Source organism: Sceloporus undulatus, chromosome 4 (genome assembly GCF_019175285.1).
Source record: "Sceloporus undulatus isolate JIND9_A2432 ecotype Alabama chromosome 4, SceUnd_v1.1, whole genome shotgun sequence".
Taxonomy (NCBI): Eukaryota; Metazoa; Chordata; class Lepidosauria; order Squamata; family Phrynosomatidae; genus Sceloporus; species Sceloporus undulatus.
In genome coordinates, this window is record NC_056525.1 from 226321399 (window position 1) to 226343120 (window position 21722).

Below are 21722 nucleotides of genomic sequence, written 5' to 3' on the forward strand. Positions count from 1 at the left end.
CAAGAGAGTTCTTTTTGGGATGGAAGGAATGCTTGAATTATGTATCAAATATCTCAAATATCTAAAAAAAATATTGTTTTAAAAACAATACAAGCTGTATTAGACTGGTACAATTTTCATTAAGGAGGCAAAATACAACTGTTTCAGTTCCTGAGATTTTTGATAATGATATCAGAACTTTTCACATTGTCATGGTAGAAAGGTATGTTAAAGTAAAACTTACTTATCAGTCAAAATTTATAACAGGTTAAATATACACAAGGAGGTCTTGAAAACCTTGAATTATCAAGAAAATACTTTGCACAGGCATTGAAGCTGAACAATCGAAACATGAGAGCATTATTTGGACTTTACATGGTAAGTCTGAAGGTGTTTTAATTTTTATCCTAAAATAATTGAATGTTATATTGAAACTTGGGAAAATAATGGAGGGTGTGTTTTGAAAAGGAGAAGTTTACTAAGCTCATGGGGAGATTAATGAATCTATGTCACGAATTTCTCCCTTGCTATGTGATAGACTTACTTAATGTCAGCAAATTCATCTTTCCTGCCCCCTGTTTTTGCAGTTAATTATGCCTTACTTTCAGCTTTTCCAGTCTTGATTGGGTGCAATAAACGACTGTGTGATATTATATTTCTGATGTAAAAATTATTGTGAAGCATGAAAGTGCCTAATTATACCTATTACAGTAAATAAATTGTTCTGTAGCTTATTGCAGATTTTCAGTGATTAGACCTAAAAATTATCTTTTAGAAAAACAGATCTATTTTGATTCCCAATACTTACTTTTAAAGTGATGAAAGAACTAACTCAGCTTACATAGATAGCTCTAATATAGAGAGAAAGTATACACTCTTTCATATAATGAGCATGGACCGCCCTTGTTTCATCAAAGGAAAATAAATTTGTGCTTGTGGTTTAAGTACAGTTTTCCTGCACTGAAATCTGTATAAGAAATGATCATAGGTAACCTCTAATTGTGACAAAACTTGTGAAGATAGAGAAATAAAGCCAGAAAAATTAGGACCAGAGGCAGGGCAAGTGCAGAGGAGTACATGTACTGAGAACTTTCCTGCCCAGCATTACATTTAAATGCCTCTTGTCATGAATCAGTTTTCTTCTGCTGTTGCTTCTTAGTTCCCATGCTGAGAATGGAGGGGATATATAGAAGCCTTTCTTTGACTCTTTCATCCAGAATAATTTGTTAGCAAGAAATTATATAAGAGCTGATTACTGAAAAGCACTAAGACCAGGACTTAATTGGGTATATGTAGTGATGGAAGAAGTATATTAACAGACCTAGGAGGAGGAGGTTTCTCTCCCCATGTTAGAGACAGTGCACTCAATACAGGACCCTCTCCCTTTTTCCATGCTACCTATATCATTCATAGCTTTACTTTGGTTTCCCACTCGTTTGGAAAGATGCTGAGGGTGAGGTGTGTCTCTCTAGATGCAAGTTCCTAGTGAATGTATCCAGTTAGGTCTGGTTTAAATGTCTGGGAGAGAAAACTAGACCTCTTTGCTGTTATTGGAGAAACACCAAGGAACTTCTTTCTAGATCAAGGCTTTTAAGACATTCTTAGGTTTATCACCCATGCAAAAGCAGATCTGGTGTAGCTGCCTTGTTTTATCAGTGTTGTACTTGTTCTGCACTGCTAAAAAAGACTCATAGAGTTGATAGATTGCAAAACTCACATTAAAAAGCTTTGAAATATTTCTAGTTGTTACTTGCAAATAGAATAGACTTATTGATTCAGGGGGAACCTGGAGAGTCAGCTCTTATGTAAAATCCATTGATTCAGTAGGCCTACTTTAGTTGAACTAATGTATGGCTTGGGTCCAGCCTACTTAAGGGAACACCTTCTTCCTTATAATCCATCCCACACGCTTAGGTCCTCTGGGAAGAACCTATTACAGCCTACTAAAACAAGATTGGCCATGGTCACCCAGAGGACCTTCTTATTCGCCGCTCCTAACTTATAGAATGGCCTCTCAGAGGAGATTCGTCAAATTACATATCTTGACAGCTTCAAAAAGGCTGTCAAGACGGATCTCTTCTGATGGGCCTTTCCTGACTGACTGTCCCGCACATATGTTTTAGAATTAATGTTGTGGATTGCCCTTTTTATACCCCATGAAGCCCTGTCATGAATTGTATAAATGGTTTTATAGATTTTTAAATTTTTAATGTTATTATGTTAAATTGTATATTTAGTTTTGGATTGGTTGGGATAAGGGGAAAGGGGTTTTTAATTGTATGTTATTTGTTATTTTATTAATATTATGTTATATATTCCATGTATGTAAGCCACCTCAATCCACTGGGGGAGGCGGGGTATGAATAAACTTCTTCTTCTTATTATTATTATTACATGTAGTTAAAACTTGTTTTTAAGAAGCTTTTAAAATAATGTGTTTTGGGGATTTGGATTCCTGATTTCCAGCTTTTTAAAATAGTGCTACAAATTTCTGCTAACACTTCATAAATTTCAGTGTTCTGGAACAGTATACTTTTATTGATGGCAGTAGAAGAGGATCAATTATTGACCAGTAATTCCATGAAATTTTATGGTAGCTGACAAAACCTTTTTGCTCTTAGGGTTATTTGTGACTCTTGTGTTACTATCTGTTGACAAGATTTGAGATTTCGTACATGCTTCCAAATCAAATAAAAATTCCCTTAGAACCAGCAGTCAGGACATGCTGTCTAAATGTTAGCATTTTCTAGAAACATGATCATTCCTGCTCTGTATATGTTAAAAGCTATTCTGCTTTTGAAGTTGTCCTAACATCTTATATTTAAGAACTTGTAACTGAAATAACATGATTTTTATGCACGGTCAGGCCTTCATTTTCAAATATATTGCCTCCAGGGTTCCTGAATTGTTACTATAGCAATGGCTGCTATCCAAAGTAGCTGCTTGAGGTATCCCTTGAGGCTTACAGAAGATCCCTCTCCATTATTGCAAAGAGACTTAGAAATTCCCTGGAGTTTCACAAATGCTTTGCCATATGACATTAGGAAATGCTAGGTGTGAAGCACAAATACAGAGATATGCAGGACTTAGTTGCTAATTCCTGGTGGAAAGGTTCATTACCATACGTACCAAGTTACTCCTGTTTAATGGGAAGAAATCTTCCATTTCTAAAAAAAATAGAATCTTACTGAAAAGAGCTTGTAGTTTTTGGTTTAAGACAGTTGAGAAGGTGATACTTTATTTTAATCATTCTGCTTAGAGGGTTCTCTGTGTGTGTGCACAACATTTTACTGTGTATGATTCAATTGCAGTCTTTTTTCCTATCCTAGTCTGCCAGCCATATTGCTTCCAATTCCAAAGCAAGTGCAAAAATGAAAAAGGACAATATGAAGTATGCTAGTTGGGCTGCAAACCAAATCAACAGAGCTTACCAGGTGAGCACTGAACTAAACCCTGCAGTGCATTACTCTAACTTATATGTGTTGGTCTTTTAAACTTGTATATGTGCTGCAGAAGCAGGAATTTGTCTGAGCAGAGTCAGAAAGACACTATGCATATGCAGATCTAATAATCCAAGATACATAATAATAATAATAATAATAATAATAATTTATTTCTATACAGCTGTTCCAAGGATCACATGGATTACTACAGAAGGCCGGGGACAGTATTGTTTCACTTTGAAAAATCTCTTGAATGGAGGGAATGCAAATAACATTCTTTATGTAGTTTTGACTGTTGAACACTAATGAATCCTTGTGCATTCATAGGTTCAGTGCTTATTCAGCTATAAATATAATTAATTGCTGTCCTTGTTACCATGTTCGATCCTGGCAGTTTGACCTGAAAGCCAGTATGTTTACCTTTCTTTTACAAATAGGACTATTATTTATGGGATAATTGGTTGGATTAAGTTCAGTCTTTAATCACTGTTGACATTTTAAAGTTTTAAACCAACTCTCTGGCCCTTACAGAACAGAATAGCTGTGTAATAGCTAGCAGCTTGAAGAGAAAACCATCATATCTTTTACTATCCTATTATCACAAAAATGACTTTCTTTTTCAAAATAATTATTACTAAGTGATTACCACTCATTTTTTAAAAGAGTTTATATACAGCAATTTAATAACCTGTGTAATAATTGGATCTGCCTAAAAGAAAGGTTTTGTAAGAAAGAAAAAAAAAACACCAACAGGTATGTTTAAAATGCATAAAATTTTAAATGAGTGACTGATATTAATTTGAAAACATACTGCTGTGAGATCTCAGTTGTGTATGAACTCAAGCAGACTGTCATATATGCTTTATCTCTGAGCATAACAGAATGAATTAGAAAATTCCATTTGCATTTTTGTATGTTTATGATCAGGTTCCATAGCTATTGTGAAGTTATGTTGGAGTTGGATCAAAACAATTGTAAACTGGCCCCTCTCTCTGTTGATACTTACCAGAACAGTTCACATTTTTACACAACTAAAATATATTTAAAACAAATGTCAGAACTTCTTTGTGACTTCATATGTTTGCGATGCATCGCATACTTCAGCTGTATTTTAGAGAAAAAGTGACAAATACCATATCTAGCTGAAAACTGCAAGGGGAATTTGAATATGCAGGATAAAATTACATTAGAAAAATTAGAAGTTGGCCAGAACCTCAAGTTTACACCCTACTCTGCAAAAAGCTCTATAAGAATTTTTACTGACTGAAGATGAAACCTTGCTTGACATGTGTGTGCTTGTATGACTAGTCTCTGTTCATATATCTACATTTAAAATCAGCAGAGAACCTAAAGTCTCCAGTGAATAGACTCTGAGAACTTGGTAGCTGACAAGTGAACTTGTCAGCGTGAATATTCTGTGCTGCTAAAGGTTGCCATCTTGTGAGAATAACAGTGAAGTGTTGATGTGACAAATGATCCTTTCTTTTAAGAGAAGGCGTATGACATGGAACAAAAGCTCCTGAAATGAAATAAGAAGAGTCAGTGTTGGATCAGGCTTCTCTAGCCCCAAATTCTGTTCTCACAGTAGCCAATCGGTTGCCCTTGGGGAGCCTGCCTGTAATGAGTGTAAAAAAACACTTCATCTCATACTCCCAAGCACCTGACATGCAGCACCATACTGCTTGCAATACTGGAAGCAACATATAGTCATTTTGACTAGTAGCCATTGATGATCCCATTGTCCATGTATTTATCCAGTCCCTTTATAAAGCTGACCAAGTTGGGCTCTATCATTACTGCTTCTGACAATGGTTTCTGTAACTATGTGCTGTGAAAAGTACTTCCTTTTACCTGTCCTGAATCTCCCAACATAAAGTAAAAGTAGAGGGCAGCTCTGAAAGAATTAGACTGTCATCTTCCGGCCTATGAGGGAGTTGACCAGGCAAGCCCAGCTCCATCAGGGCTAGCCTGGAAGAAGAGACTCCTCCTTCCATAACTACCATCCTCCGGCCTGCGAGGGAGTTGACTAGGCAGGCCCAGCTCCATCAGGGCTAGCCTGGAAGAAGAGACTCCTCCCTTCATAACTGTCATCTTCCGGCCTATGAGGGAGTTGACCAGGCAGGCCCAGTTCCATCAGGGCTAGCCTGGAAGAAGAGACTCCTCCCTCCATAACTATCATCTTCCAGCCTATGAGGGAGTTGACCAGGCAGGCCCAGCTCCATCAGGGCTAGCCTGAAGAAGAAGAGCCCTCCCTCCAGTCCATCTGCCTTGGTCCAGGCCTCAGAGGGAGAGAACAATGCTGGACCTGATCCCCTCCCCCCACCATTCCCTTCTCCTTTTGTGTTGTGTCTTTTAAATTGTAAGCCTGAGAGCAGGGAAGCATCTATTATCCCCTCTGTTGTAAGCTGCCTGGATTCCCAGTGATTGGGTGGCATATAAATAAATCCTATTATTATTATTAAACAAGAACCTACAGAATAAATATATACAACTGAACACCAAAATTAGAATTGTCCAAGCCATTGTATTCCCTATTACCATGTATGGATGTGAGAGCTGGACAGTGAAGAAGGCATTTGAGATGTGGTGCTGGAGAAGAGTGCTGAGGATACCATGGACAGCCAAAAAGACAAACTAATGGGTCCTCAAACAGATCAAGCCTGAACTCTACCTGGAAGCCAAAATGATGAAACTTGAGGCTTTCATACTTTGGTCACATTATGAGAAGACATGACTCCTTAGAAAAGGCAATAATTCTAGGAAAGGTAGAGGGAAGGAAAAAGGGGGAAGACTGGATGCCAGATAGATACACTCAATCAGAGAGATCACAGGCCTAATTTTACAGGACCTAAACAGAGCAGTGGAGAATAGGGGGTCTTGGAGATGTCTGATCCATAGGGTCACCATGAGTTGGAGTCAACTCAAGGACAGTTAACAACAACAATTACAACAACAACAACAAAGAGCCCCACACCCAATAGTCCCTTGCATATCCCTGAGCAATCCATAGTCTGTATTGGAACTGTGCAGATCATTTTTCTGTTTTTAGTACCACTTTTCACTGTGTTAGATACATTGCTTTGTAGAATCCACTGACTGACTGTAAACATAACTGTATTTTAGAGTGGAGGGGAGACTGAGACAGTGTTATTAAGGAGAGTCATTCCTTAAGTTAACAGGATGCATTTTTTTCTTCAGTATTTTAGGTCAGGTCAGATTGATTCTAAATGTGCCTAAAACTGAATATACAAACTACTTATTTTGAGTTCCATATTCCTGCACAGCTGTGGAGTAGTACCTTTCAGCAAATTGCTTAAATTTTTATTAAAAACACTTTTTAAATGATAGGATTTTTCTGTAATCAGTATGTTCAGAGGCAAGACCTCCCCATCTCTCTAGCATTATTCCTGGGTGTCCCCCCCCCTTTCTTTTTCTTTGAAAACTTTGTGTGCAGAGATAAAATTCCTCAGATTTGAATGTAGTCCAAGAGGGCCAAAAGAAGGTTAACAATTCCTGTATCTTGTTTCAGCTGGGCTATTACTTGTCTGATCACAAAATTTTGTCAACAGCTCATGATACGTTTACTAAATTCAGTTAATTACAAGAAAAGAGGAACACATTATAAATCAAGAAATCTAGTGTGCAAGACAGCACAGTGCATGGCAGAAGGGGGAAAATCATTAAACTGGAAATTTATTGGGTGCTTAGATGTTTGAGAATAGGCTGTTCTCATAAATGAAAAAAAATAATAACTTGCAATCAAGTACACCAAAGGTTATAGTGTGTGTGTTTTCCGCTACACTAAAATTCAGGACAGATGGTACAGATCGAATTATTCGTCAGGAACTTCTGTTTCACAAACCTATCCAGGGTAGATAGAGTATGCTTAAACACCCTCCTCTTATTCCTGTTTACACCTACAAGAAGTGTTCTGGGTAGATGTATCCTTGGATGATAAACTAGCTGTCAAGAATCAGACTGAGTGATAGACATAGTACTACAGTTAACTGAGGAACAATCACTGGGTTTTTCTAGGTGAATCATTTGAAATAAGTGTTCAACAGCATTCTTGCTCTATGGCCAGTAGAATGTAAAATGGATATTGTAGGTACGTGGATCCAATACAGTGCATACTGGCATTGGTTTTATATCAGTTCTCCTGTCACCTTGTATAGGATCAGACTAGAAGATACATTAAATGTGTAGCATCTAGCTTTGAGTTGGTTTCTGTAAGTGGTCGGATTCACCAGGTTCAAGTAAATCTTTTCATCAGCCAGTTTTTCAAACAAAATGTCCTCCTTTATGGAGGATGGGAAGAATTTTTTTCTTTAGTTCCATAGGGATGGGGTGTGGGTACGTTTAACCTTTAGCTGTAGGCTATATTTCAGAAGGAGGAACTGGAAGAGCCACCTCTGAGTATTCCTTGCTTAAGAAAACTCAACAAAATTGATGGGGTCACCATAAGTTGACAGGGGCCTTGAAGAACCATACACATACAAACTTGTAATGGACCTATACTAGAAAGGTTCCTGCATGATTAAATAATCCCTGGTTCTCAGATCTTCCAGTTGCTTCTGAAAGCTTGTGGCCATGTGGTTATTACCACCAGGGATTTCAAAGTATGTTTCTTCTTTTCTCCTTAGTATGCTGGTCGCAGTAAGAAGGAGACCAAGTACTCTTTGAAAGCTGTAGAAGACATGTTGGAGGCCCTGCAGATCACCCAGTCTTAAGCCATAACAAAACTGCCCAGAAGTAGATTTCTTTTTCTAGCTCTGTGTCCAACCTCCAGTCATAAAAAAGTTATGTTAATTTTAAATTGTGAGCTGTGTTAACAGTGGATTCATGTAAGTGAAAGTGACTATCTTAAATAATGTGTTTTATAAGATATGATTCCTATTTATTGCCACTGTGATGAATAGCCACTGAAATAAATAAAATGAGTGAATTTTATTGAACATCAGTTGCTTCAGATCTTGTATGTACAGTAAATGCTTAAGCCCATAACCTGATGTAGAAATAAACTTAAGTGATGATAAAGCAGAATGATTTATTGTACATAAGTAGGAGTGCTGGAAACCTGCATATAAAAATGAATGCCATATGGTGGATAACATTTTCAAAACAGAGCAGTTGATGCAGCAGTACTAAAACTATACATGTGCTAAATAGAGGCATTAACCTATTACTGTTTCTGTACATTCTTTATTGCAAAGTAATATGAATTGTTAGTGCTATTTTTATGTCCTTCTGCAGTATGAAAATAAGTGTGTCCATACAGTTGATCAGACAAGACATAAGTACTAAGTTTAAGTTATGTCCCCACAGTATGAGAGGAACTGGTTCTATGGTTATTTTCAAGCTGTTACTAAAGAAACGTTTAAAAATCTTTCTACCCATATTATTTTCATGATTCCAGTCTGCAGTGGCTGCTCCGTTTGAAAAGAGTGGTTTCCAAATTAAGGTGGAGTCCAAAAACAAATACATGTGTGTCAAAGGAAAAGGATCTAGTTCCAGTAAGTGATAAATTACTGCTTTGGAGACCAGTGAGCAATGGTGAAGAGAAGGTAGTCAAAGGCCACTGGCAATGTGAAAATATGGAGTCCAAAAGCTTGGAAGACCAGTATAGCTTGGAAGAAGCCTCAATGCTAAAGCTTGAATGAAAATTTAAAATGGAGCTTTGTCAATGGCTGATGACTTTAGGCCTTGCAAGTTTTTGACCAGTAACAAGATATTAAAATACTATATTGCTGAACCTGAAGAAGCTTCACTGCGCAAAAACAGAAAATCGCCAGTATTCAAGCCCCCTTGGCTTGAATGGCAGTGCATGCCCCATATTGTCCCCTCCATTTGCTGCCCACAAATGGGTGAGGGATGCGGATTCAAAGTCCACAAAAATGGAGGAGCGACTGTATTAGTCTTGTATTTTATTTTTCAAGAGTTTAAACAACAAACAATTTGTAAAGTTAAAAATATTAAAAATTTTAAAAAATGTATTTAAAAAACTATATACAAACCTTAAAATCTGAATTATTTGCAATGGTAATAGATATATTAGCGAATGTTATAAAGGAAGATCACAGTTTAGAAGGAGTAGGATTGAAAACAAAACATAAAATTAGTTTATTTGCTGATGACACATTATTAACCATTAAAGATTTAATGACTAGATTGGGGAAAATAAAAGAACATTTAAATGTATTTGGTGAGATGACAGAGTTACAGATTAATTGGGGAAAATGATATTATTTAATTGCACTAAAGAAGAGGAATGTGAATTGTAAGAAAAGTTTAGAGATAAAAAGTAGTATAAAATATTTAGGAATAAATATAACAAAAGATTTAAAGGAAATGGAAGATAAAAATCTGATAGTATTAAGGAAAGAAGTGGAAAAAAATTAGAATACTAGAACATTCAACTATTGTATTTTGGAAGAATAGCATTAATTAAGATGAAAATATTACCAAAATTAATTCTTTTATTTAGAATGCTACCATTAAAAGTTTTGGAAACCGAATTGAATAAATGGCAACAAATATTGAATACATATTGTAATAGAGGGAAAAGAACCAGACTAAATGTACAACTTTGGTATAAATCACAAAAAGAGGTAGTATTGGGACTTCCCAAATTAAGAGAATATTATGAGGCTAATCAACTGAGATATGTGATAGAAGGCATGTTAGGTGTGGGAGACTTAGAATGGTTAGACTTAGATACAGAGAAAGTAGATACAGTATGAAAGTATGGAGCATTTTTAAGGCAGTTTACTAAGAAATAAATTAAGATAACTGGAAACCCATTTATGAAAAATATATTAGAAATATGATTTTAATATTTAAAAAAAGTTAATCACTGAAGATTTAATAATAACATCAATAATAATGGAAAGAAAATTTCCCAAAAACTTGATAGTTAGTTAAAAAAGTGGAAAATAGAAAAAATGAAGATGCCAACCACAAATGTTGGCAAAAGGTCAGGAAGAAAATCTTCTGGAACATGGCTACATAGCCCGAAAAATCCACAAAAAACAATCCAATTTTGGTTTCCATTCTTAACCTGGGTTTCATTCTGTTCTAAACTAATTAGTCCTACATTTTAATGCATCTGAAAGCATTGGGAAAATTAACTTTCTAAAGAGTCAGATGGGATAGTCTAGTTGTGTATTTGTTACTCTGACTGCACTTTCAAATTTCTGCTATATAAGGGTAGTACACTTCTGAGTATTCCTTGCCTAAGAAAACCCTATGAAATTCATGGCGTCCCCATAAGTCGACAGGCAACTTGACGGTACATACACATAAACTGGTTGTTTACTGGGCTTCTGGCATAAAAGCACTACAGGGAGAATAAGTAAAGCTTTTTCTTCTAGTGTTAGATATTCATTTAGAACAGGCCTCATACAAGTTCTCCAGGACCAGGAGCATTTCCAGGTCTAAATACAGCACCAGAGCAAACTGTTGGAATTCAGTATGAACACAACCTTTGTGTGCAAGGTCCCAAGTTCATGCCAGCAAAAGAGCACAGCTTGTTGTTTTCCTTGGAGCTATGGCATAAATGAGCAGAAATTCACAGCATTTTTCCTCTGTGGTGTGGGCATGGGGTTAATGTCTTCCCCAGGAGACAGAGGTGGAGGTGATGGCATGCAGGAGAGGAGGGTCTTTAATAGGATGCAGTTACAGTTTTAGGTGAAGCTAAGAGTCATGTACATATTGAAAGAAATATTGTGAATTGTTTGGACAGTGTTATTCCTTGAGAAATGTAGAACAGCAAGGGATTGGTTCATAGCTTTTATGTCCTCTTGAGGTAGGAATATCACGGTATGCCAAAGTGTAGATGTGAGTAAGCTTTTAAAGAATCCCAGACATCCCCTTCTCAGTTTGCAGCTAACCATTCATGTTTTTTGCAACATCAGCAATTTTCGCTGCAAAAGTTACATAGTCTCAAAGGGCCTGAACAGACAGGCCAAAATAAAGCTTCTTCGGGTCACTTTGGAGGCCGGAAGCCGCACCAAAGCCATGCTCCAGTCCTAAGGACTGGAGCACATCTTTGGTGCAGCTTCTGGCCTCTTAAGATGCGTGTGTCATTTAAACAGCATACCTCCAAAGTGACCTGAAGCAGCTTTATTTTGGTCCGTCTGTTCAGGCCCATAGTTTCCAGGCCTTTTTTCCAGTGCAAGTGCAAATCAAATCGTAACTGACCAATTTTGCTTCGCTGGTTGAAACAGTAAATTCATAGTTGGTACCAACCTGGGACAAACAGAATTACAAGGTGAAAGAAAATGCTGGGAGGTAATGGAGGACATAGATAGTACGGAAATCAAATACATTGTTGGGGTTAAGGGGCACAAGACCCCATGGAAGTGGGAAAACCACAAATTAAAAATTACTACTTTTTTAACATGTGAGAATGCCTCTCTAGGAATCTTTAGGTCCTCCAGCACAATTCTGTGGTCAAGATGTGCCAGAAGTTAAGCACAGAATTTTCCTGGAGGACCTGCAAATGCCTAGAGAAGTCTTCTGTCTAGGAACAGCTAGGTTCTTCAACACAACTTCTGGTGGATGTTGACCACAGAGTTGTGCTGAAGAATCTAGAGATTCCTGGAGAGAACATGTTGATCAAATAATAATAATAATAATAATAATAATAATAATAATAATAATAATAATAATAATAATAATATCTGAATAATCAAATCTTCAAAAGTCAGAGCCGCAAACGTGGAGGGTGGGCAGTACTGGCAAATTGGTTTTAGAGTCGTGTTTGAATTAATACACTCTTTGGTGCAGATTCTTATATACTCAGCAGTCCTGACAACATAATCCTTTGAGAGACAAGATAGTGTAAATTTGAGTCAAAATGTAGGTGATTACAGGAGTGAATGAAAAAGTACAGGTTGTTTGTTTTTTAAATTAAGATGGTTTTATAGCTCCCTTCAAGCATTAAAAATACTGAACAAATCAGATCTGCACCAGCAAAGGTGAGCACTTCCCAGCAGAACTATGCAGAGACAATGCCTGTTACTATGCAAAATCAGAAACTGTGAAGTACCTGGAAGGCCACAAATATATTGTTTATACCTCATCCTCTTGTATGAAACTTGTTGATTTATCAGAATCCCTACATAGATTGACAAGTGCACTTATCAACAGGAAGTTTTGTTTTAAATCTTATCAAGGGGAGGGGGATGGGGCAAATGGACAACTGGGTTTTTTTTAAAGTCGTTCAGCTGCATTACCGCATGCCCATACAATTTTTTAATCTTCAGATTTACCAAGCAAGGTGGTTAAAAGTGAGTATGGGAAGATATCTTGTAGCACCTACAAGATCTCTTTCCATATTGATTTTACAGACGAACACGGCTATATCTTTGAATTCTAATCTTGGTTGAAAGTGAGGTGATAGTGTCAGTTTCATGTGTCCAGAGCTGCCTCAGTTTTCCCCAAAGGCAGGTAGGTGTGTGTATGTGTAACATTCAATTTTAACAGAAAAAAATGTCGTGTGTGAAAGTGTTCCAGTTACTTCAACAGTGCTGCCCCAAGTGTCCTTTGCCCACCTAAGATTATTGTCTCAAATAGATCATGGCAGAGGAGAATGCATGGCAGAGAGCTGGATTAGATGACATTTGCAGTCCCTTCCTGCACTTATGGCCTTAGGTAAAAAAAGCTATCTACAATTGAGTGAGAAGGTTCTGCCCTGTATCCCCAGCTTCCATTCTGGGTAAAACTGGACCCTCCTCTATTATTGGAATAATACCTTTTTTATAAACATGTCTTTAGGCTGATCCTAAACCAAACATTTAATATGGTGAACTCAACTACAGCTTTAGAATATAAAGCTATAATGTTTTCTGCTATATTTATTTGTTTGCTTATATCTGTTTATTCTGTGTTGTTTTTATTTTGAAAATCAGAATATAGGAATTTTTAAAAGGATAGTCAGATTTATTCCTGCATCTGCAAACATACTGGGAGAACATGCCATCTAGAGGAGAAAGGTGCACGGATACTGTTTCTTCAGTCAATACTGTTTTGTAAAAATAATACTACACTGGTACCCCGGGATACGAACGCGCCGCGATACGAAATTCCCGGGATACGAAAAAAAAATAAATTAATTAATTATTTCCGGGTTACGAACGTTTCCCCGGCTTGCGAAAAAAAGCCGGCGCTGTTTTGAATGGAGCCGCGGCGCAGCCGCGGCTTTTCCCCATTAGCGCCTATGGGGATTCGGCTAACGAAAGTCCCCCGGGTTACGAAAATGGCGCCGGAACGAATTAATTTCGTAACCCGGGGGACGAGTTAAATGATCTGAAATTTTACCTGTTCATAGTTATTGGGCTCACTAAATAAAAGCTCTCAAAACTGATGTTCAATGGAGTCTTATTTTTCTGTGGAGCACTAAATGTATCAGATTACTGCACTGCAGTGCAACATCTAATAGTTCTTTAAAGAAAAATGTTGGATATCTGGGCAGTATATATAATAAATAATAATAATAATACGTTTTTTTATATATAAAAGTGACAATAAGGGCTGTTCGACAGTGGAACAAACTCCCTCGGAGTGTAGTGGAGTCTCCTTCTTTGGAGGTCTTTAAGCAGAGGCTGGATGGCCATCTGTCGGGGATGCTTTGATATGGATTTCCTGCATGGCAGGGGGTTGGACTGGATGGTCCTTGTGGTCTCTTCCAACTCTATGATTCTAATATATATATAAATCAACCCAGGATAAGATCCCATTATAAGTTGACCCATGTGTGCCTACAGCTATGAAAGAAAGTAAGACAGATTGATACTTGGCACCATGGAAGAGGAAAATGCTTCAGAGTTGAACCGTCTCCCCTTGTTATTGTGTGCTTTAAGTTATTTCTGACTTATGGTGACCTGTGGGGTTTCTTGGCAAGGTTTGTTCAAGGAAGGTTTGCCATTGCTGTCGTTTGAGGCTGAGAGAGTGTGACTTGCCCAAGGCCATGCAGTGGGTTTCCATAGTCAAGCAAGAATTCAAACCTCGGCCTCCTGGAGTCATAGGGTGTATCTACACAGTGAAAATAATGCAGTTTGACACCACTTTAAATGCTGTAGCTCCATCCTATCAAATCCTGAGTTTTGTAGTTCCCCAACATGTTTTGGAATGATCATGAAATATTAACAATAATTACTTTTCTTTGGAGCCTTTTAAAATGTAAATAAATAAATAAATATTTTCTAAGCCACCCAGAGTGGAAACAAAATTGAATAATGAAGTGAGAGTAAGGAGAATTCATTGTAAAAATATGCACTCTGAGGTAATATAATTAGCTTTAATAATGTAGCTGAGATGCTTCTACCTCCCAGTGAACTTGGAATACTTTGGTTGCCTAACGCCTCTCTCAGTACACAAATTTAAAATCAGCTCAAATTTCAAATTCTGGAAGCTTGAAATTCTGAGCTGGGAACAACTTTCACCCCAAAAGCTGAATTTGTAATCATTTAATACAATCATAGAATCGTAGAGTTGGAAGAGACCACAAGGGCCATCCAGTCCAACCTCCTGCCATGCAGGAAATCACAATCAAAGCATCCCCGACAGATGGCCATCCAGCCTGTGTTTGAAGACCTCTAAGGAAGGAGACTCCACTACACTTCGAGGGAGTGTGTTCCACTGTCGAACAGCCCTTACTGCCAGGAAGTTCCTCCTAATGTTGAGGTGGAATCTCTTTTCCTGCAGATTGCATCCATTGCTCTGGGGCCTAGTCTCTGGAGCAGCAGAAAACAAGCTTGCTCCCTCCTCAATATGACATCCCTTCAAATATTTAAACAGGGCTATCATATCACCTCTTAGCCTTCTCTTCTCCAGGCTAAACATCCCCAGCTCCCTAAGTCGTTCCTCATAGGGCATGGTTTCCAGATCTTTCACCATTTTAGTCACTCTCCTTTGGACACGCTCCAGTTTCTCAATGTCCTTTTTGAATTGTGGTGCCCAGAAGTGGACACAGTATTCAAGGTGGGGCCTGACCAAAGCAGAATAGAGTGGCACTATTACTTCCCTGGATCTAGACACTATACTTCTATTGATGCAGCCTAAAATCGCATTGGCCTTTTTAGCTTCCACATCACACTGTTCACTCATGCTCAACTTGTGGTCTACTTGGACTCCTAGATCCCTTTCACATGTAGTTTCATTCAGCCAGGTGTCCCCCATCCTATATCTATATATTCCGCCCTAAGTGCAGTACCTTACATTTCTCCGTGTTGAATTTCATTTTGTTAGCTTTGGCCCAGTTTTCTAGTCTGTTCAGGTCATTTTGAATCTTGATGCTGTCCTCTGGAGTATTAGCTACTCCTCCTATTTTGGTGTCATCTGCAAATTTGATAAGTATTCACCCAATATTGTCCTCCAAGTCATTGATAAAGATGTTGAATAGAACTGGCCCGAGGACAGAGCCTTGTGGGACCCCACTGGTCACTTCTCTCCAGGATGAAAAGGAGCCATTGTTGAGCACCCTTTGCGTTCAGTCGGTCAACCAATTACAAATCCATGTAACAGTTGCCTTGTCTAGCCCACATTTTACAAGCTTGTTTGCAAGAATATCGTGGGGAACTTTGTCAAAGGCCTTACTGAAATCAAGATATACTATATCCACAGCATTCCCTTCATCTAACAAGCTGGTAATTTTATCAAAGAAAGAGATCAGATTTGTCTGGCATGACTTGTTTCTCTGAAACCCATGTTGACTTTTTGTGATTATGGCATTGCTTTCTAGATGTTCACAGACTCTCTGTTTAATGATCTGCTCTAGAATCTTTCCTGGTATTGATGTCAGACTGACTGGACAATAATTGTTGGGATCCTCTTTTTTCCTCTTTTTGAAGATGGGGACAACGTTTGCCCTCCTCCAGTCTGCTGGGACTTCTCTTGTTCTCCAGGAGTTCTCAAAGATTATTGCCAATGGCTCCAATATTACATTTGCCAGTTCTTTTAATACTCTTGGATGTAGTTCATCTGGTCCTGGAGACTTATATTCCTTTAGATTAACAAGGTATTCCTCTACTATCTCTTTACTTATTCTGTGCTGAAATTCCCCTGTTCTGTCCTCTGCTCCATTATCTTCAGATTGAGCACCCTTTGCCTTTTCTGAGAAGACTGAGGCAAAGAAGGTGTTGAGTAATTCTGCCTTTTCTCTGTCTTCTGCTAGCATTTTGCCATCTTCTCCATGCAGTGGCCCTACCGTTTCCTTCTTCTTCCTTTTGCTGCGGACATATCCAAAAAAGCCCTTTTTGTTGTTCTTAACCTCTCTAGCAAGCCTGAGCTCATGCTGCGCTTTAGCTTTTCTGACTTTATCTCTACACAGGCTCTCTATTTGTTTGAAGTCCTCTTTGGTGATTTCCCCATTTTTCCATTTCTTATACATGTCCCTTAGGAGATTATCAGATCGACTTTCTCTTGTCCTTCCCACGTGATCATGGGAAGGACTTTCAGATGATGTCACACTGATCCTGTCATTGTCCCATCCAGGAATCACAAATGACAACAATTGCGCAAAAGACTTTCAAATGACATCATGCTGATCCTGTCATTGTCCCATCAGTGAAGTGGCATTGTCTCATCCTTGGCCTTAATTTTGCATTAGTGGAAGGACTCATTAATGCAATTCCACTTCACTGACAGATTTATGGCAGGATCAGTGTGTCAAGAGTGAAAGTCTTTCACGCGATCTCTGTCACGGATGGGATGAAGACAGGCTTTGTTCCCGTCCCTTTGTCTGACAATTTCCACAGTCTTTTGAGATTCTGGGAGGTTTACAAAATACAGGAAGAAAATACCCCACGATGAGACCATGAGGTGAAATAGCAGGTAAAGCTGAAAGTGGTGATGAAAAATGTAATGCTTAGGATGTAAAATGTCTGGGAATTAACTTTTTTTGGTGGGGGGGGGAGTGGTGCCAGGGTGACAGCACTGACTGAAGAGCAGGTCCTTGCTTTGGTGCATAAGGCCCCAAGGAAATGGCTTCAGCTGATGATATCAGGCTTCAATAGCTTAATATAGAATTTGACACTCCTAAAGGGGTTCTCCAAAGGAAGGGAGCAAACAGCAGGAACATGGAAACATTACTTTTTTGGCCAAGACTCCTAGTAAGGCCATTTGAAAAAAGAGAGAGAGAAGGAAATTTGCTCAACTTTGCAACTTGTAATTATTGATTAGCAGTGTAGGTTCCTAGTGGTGCCAGTCTTTTTTCCTCTTGTCACATGATTTAAAAAAAAAGCCAAAATATAGCGGGAGAGTAGTGGCTTTTTCCGTGCCTCTCCACATGCTTCATAGCATTTCAGTTCTCTTCCTGAAGGAGATGGTTGTAGAATCGTGCCTCTTGCCGTGCTGGAAAAATCAGTTTGATAAAAGGCACGTTTTTCACCACTGTCTTCATTGGGAAAGTGCTATGACGGCATGTGGATAGACACGGAGCTACTCCCCCACTCCATTTCATCTTTATTTTGTCATGCAATAAGGCTATGAACCATTAAGCAAGGATCAGCCACATAAAAGGAGATAATGGAAAGGTCCTAAATACCCAAAAGGCACCTGATCCCATCTGATCTTGGAAGCTAAACAAGGTCAGCTCCAGTTAGTACCTGGATGGGAGACTACCAATGAATATCAGGTGTTGCAGGCTATATTTTAGAGGCAGGAACTGGAGGAAAAACCTGAATATTCCTTGCCTAAGAGAACCCTATGAAACTCATGGAGTTGCCATAAGTCAACAAGCAACTTGAAGACTCACATATACAAAAAGCCTTTCGTATGTCAAAGGAAAGATGGCCTACTTCTGGTGAAGCAGAGCTACCATGTAATTCCATGACTAGATTTACACTACACAAGCACGAACTTGGGTCACTACCTTGGCCCAACCATACAGCTGTTTCCCTAAGAAGTTCACATTAGGCACACCAGGGAGTCTATATGCTATCTCTTATCTGTTTTCCAGTATCTAGGCATATCTCCTGTTATTTTAACTTTTCTTCTCATATCTTTGTTTAAGAACTTTTGCAAATCCCCTTTATGACTTCTCTCTATCTACAGCTTCCTTTCTCACATTTTCTGGGCAATGCTGGAACATCTCTTTCTTGGCACGTTTCCCAGACTTAGTTATCTCCTCAGATTTGGATGAACACTCATAGCTCATATCTAACTGCATACAAGCTTCAAACTACAAATTAGCAAAACCAATAGGGAAAACCTCAGTTGTCAGCCTTGGCTCACTGGTCAAAACAAAACAAAAAATTAAAAACCCATTCAGTCTGTATTCACATTTAAAAAAAAATAAAGTATGCCTACGAATAACTTAACGGTATTGGGCATGTTTAGCTTGCAGAAGAATAGACTGAGAGGAGATATGATAACCATCTTTAAATATCCGAAGGAATGTCAAGTAGATGGAATGAACTTGTTTTCTGCTGCTTCACATACAAGATCACAAAAGAATGGATTCAAATTACAAGAAAAGAAATTCTACCTAAACATTAACAAGAAATCCTTGACTCCTAAGATCTGTTCAATAGATTAACAGACTGGCTCAGATGGTGGTGGATGTTCCTTCTCTGAATGTTTTTAAACAGAAATTGGATGGCCATCTCTCAGAAGTGCTTTAGCTGTATATTCCTAGATGGTAAAGGTTTGAACAAGATGGCCCTTGTGGTCCCTTCCAGTTCTATGATTCTACCATTCTAATTCTATGAATGAAGGAATTATTTCTTTGTCCCATCAAATTTACTTCCAATTTGAGGACACCACTGATATACTTAAACAACACAAAATAGCCAAAATATTTTAAATCTATTTAGAGGTATGTACCTATTTGATCTCAAGACAGGTAGAAAATTGACATAATACTACAGCTAGGATACATTAGCTTCTAAGACTTTTTTGGAAATTGATTTTATTTTGCTACAAAACATCAATGCAAGTGCTATTGACTTTGAGTTGTGAAGACATTCGTGTTGTACTTCAATGAAACATAGGCTTCAGAAAATTTAAAAGGGAGGGATACATGAATAGTAATTAAATTTCACTCCTGGCAATAATGCAGCTGCTTGCTTGTTCCACAAATCCAAGAATAGCAAACAGAAACACTCAAGTTTGCCATTAAAAAAATATATTGCAAAGGAAAACTTCAGAGTCATGATGAAGACTTGAAGCCCACATCTGGCATTGTAGCAATCACAGCACAACCCTGCTATCTCATTTTTGTGCAAGATATGTACCTGTCTGAATTCACAAAGTCAGAGATTAAATACCATACCACGAGGAAGAGGCAACTTGGAACTTGGAACAATATTTGCATGTGTTGCAACAGCAGTGATTGAAGAACAACTCTAGACAACCACCACCCAGCTCACCACCCTTATTGCTTCACTTTTCCTGGACAAGAACTAAGTCTGACATCTTTGTGTGTTTTTTTAAATACTTCAGCATGTATTTTGAGCTACTGGGAGAGATTTCTGCAGCCTGTACTGTAGACACAAAGGCAGATTTGCCACTGGCATTCAGGCTAAGATTTACCAAAGGAATGAAGGATTATCCATGAAAGGTATTGGATTTTTCAGTAAAGAACTTTGGTGCTTGGATGTTATAGCTTGAAGCCAGGCTGATGCAATTCTGCTAGGAACAGACATTAAAAGGTTAGCCCCAAAATGTACTCTGAAAGCAAACTGCAGCAATCAGGACTCAGTTAAGTCTGTTTGCTTAATTTGGCCTGACAAGAGCTGTTTCTGAATTTTATTTTTCTTTCAGTGTGCATGCAGGATACTTGGAGCGTCCGTTGCCACCCAGCAAATGTTCCTTTTCAGAAAATCAGACACACAGTTAGAAGGGATCACAAGGGTAATCTAATCCAACCTACTGCCATACAGGTATACATAAATAATCTCAATTATGTCTGTTTAATGCAGAGTCCACCACCCTCTAATACAGTATATACCACTGCCGAACAGCTCTAACCATACACCCTTTTCAAGACAGAGCTCTCACCTTGAGATTCCTTCCCCTTACCCTGACGACAGAAATTTGGAAATCTTTGGAACAGAGACTGGCTATTGTAATGGACCTAGTAGTCCATTTATCTGTCCCCAAGAACTTTCCAGGGGCCAAACAGACTGCTGGAATGCCTCTCCAAACCCAAAAGTAACCAGAAGTCCATTTCTAATTTTCAAAAATGGTTGTTGTTTTTTTAAAGTTAAATAGAGAAGGAGGCCCCTTACTGGAGGCTTCCAAGAGAAACAGTTCATGCTCTGAGTTTGAGGTTGTTGTTGCTGGCTGGCAAAGGGGTGTTAGGGGAATCTGGAGGGGTTTGGGGTCACAAAAACAGCCTTCAGTTGCCACTTAGAACCTCAAGGCCACAATTTCCTCACCTCCGCTCTAAAAGCAAACTCAGGTAGGAAGTGCTAAGAGAACTGTAACCAAACCAGAGCCACTAAGGCCTCATCTGCACTGCAGAAATAATGCAGTTTGACATTACTTTAACTGTGATGGTTTCATGCTATGGGATTCTGGGATTTTTAGTTTTGTGAGTTGTTTAGCCTTGTCTGTCAGAGAGCTCTGGTGCCACAACAAATGACAAATCCCAAAGCCGTGGCAGTTAAAGCAGTGTCAAAGTGCATTATTTCTGCAGTGCAGATTGGAACCTAAGAAAGAAGAGGAAGGTATCCTCCTACTTGTACTTTGAAGTTGGAATGGCCAGATGGCTGGAACTCTAAATGTTGAGCACTCCTTATAAAAGGAAAGATACACCACAACGTTTTGTTGCAGGTCTCATCCATAAGTGTGACTGAGAGTAACACAGAGAGAGTTTTACCATGTAAAGACAAAAGGCATGCAGCACAGTGAATGACCAGAACTTGGAAAAGCCATTTTGGGGAACTAGAAATCCAGTATCCCCCAAGATAGTGGCCTTGCTAGCTGGAGGATTCTGGGACTTTTCCAGGCTCTAAATATTACTGTATCAACTGAAACTCAATACAAATTCTTGGTAGGACTTTTGAGATAGTGTTTCTTTACACCTTTAACTCAAATTTGAAGTTGTTGACCTAACGAAAGTACACAGTCTAATCTAATGAAAGTACGATGACCGCCTCCAGCATTTGGTCAACCTCTCTGTGGCTCTTTATCTTACAGTTTAGGTTGTTAGCACTGCTGTTTCATTTGGTCTGATCTGAAAAACTTTTTAAAAGACTTTTTAAAAAACTTTTTTAAAAACTTGAGAGAAATACAACACATTGGAAGGCAACGAGGAAGAGTTCGAGAAACCTTTCAAAAGTGAGAATTGCATAA

At 38.4% G+C, this 21722-nt stretch overlaps 1 protein-coding gene across 1 annotated transcript in view; it reads left to right on the forward strand.

Moving 5' to 3' along the window:
• The window catches only part of EMC2 (ER membrane protein complex subunit 2), a 59161-nt gene extending 50784 nt beyond the window's left edge, over positions 1 to 8377 (forward strand). Inside the window, exons 9-11 of the mRNA XM_042463440.1 lie at positions 247 to 357; positions 3309 to 3413; positions 8066 to 8377. Of these exons, the coding sequence (XP_042319374.1) occupies positions 247 to 357; positions 3309 to 3413; positions 8066 to 8152 (303 nt within the window). The 3' untranslated portion in view covers positions 8153 to 8377. The remainder of the gene's footprint in view (positions 1 to 246; positions 358 to 3308; positions 3414 to 8065) is intronic.
• The last annotated feature ends 13345 nt before the right edge of the window (positions 8378 to 21722 follow it).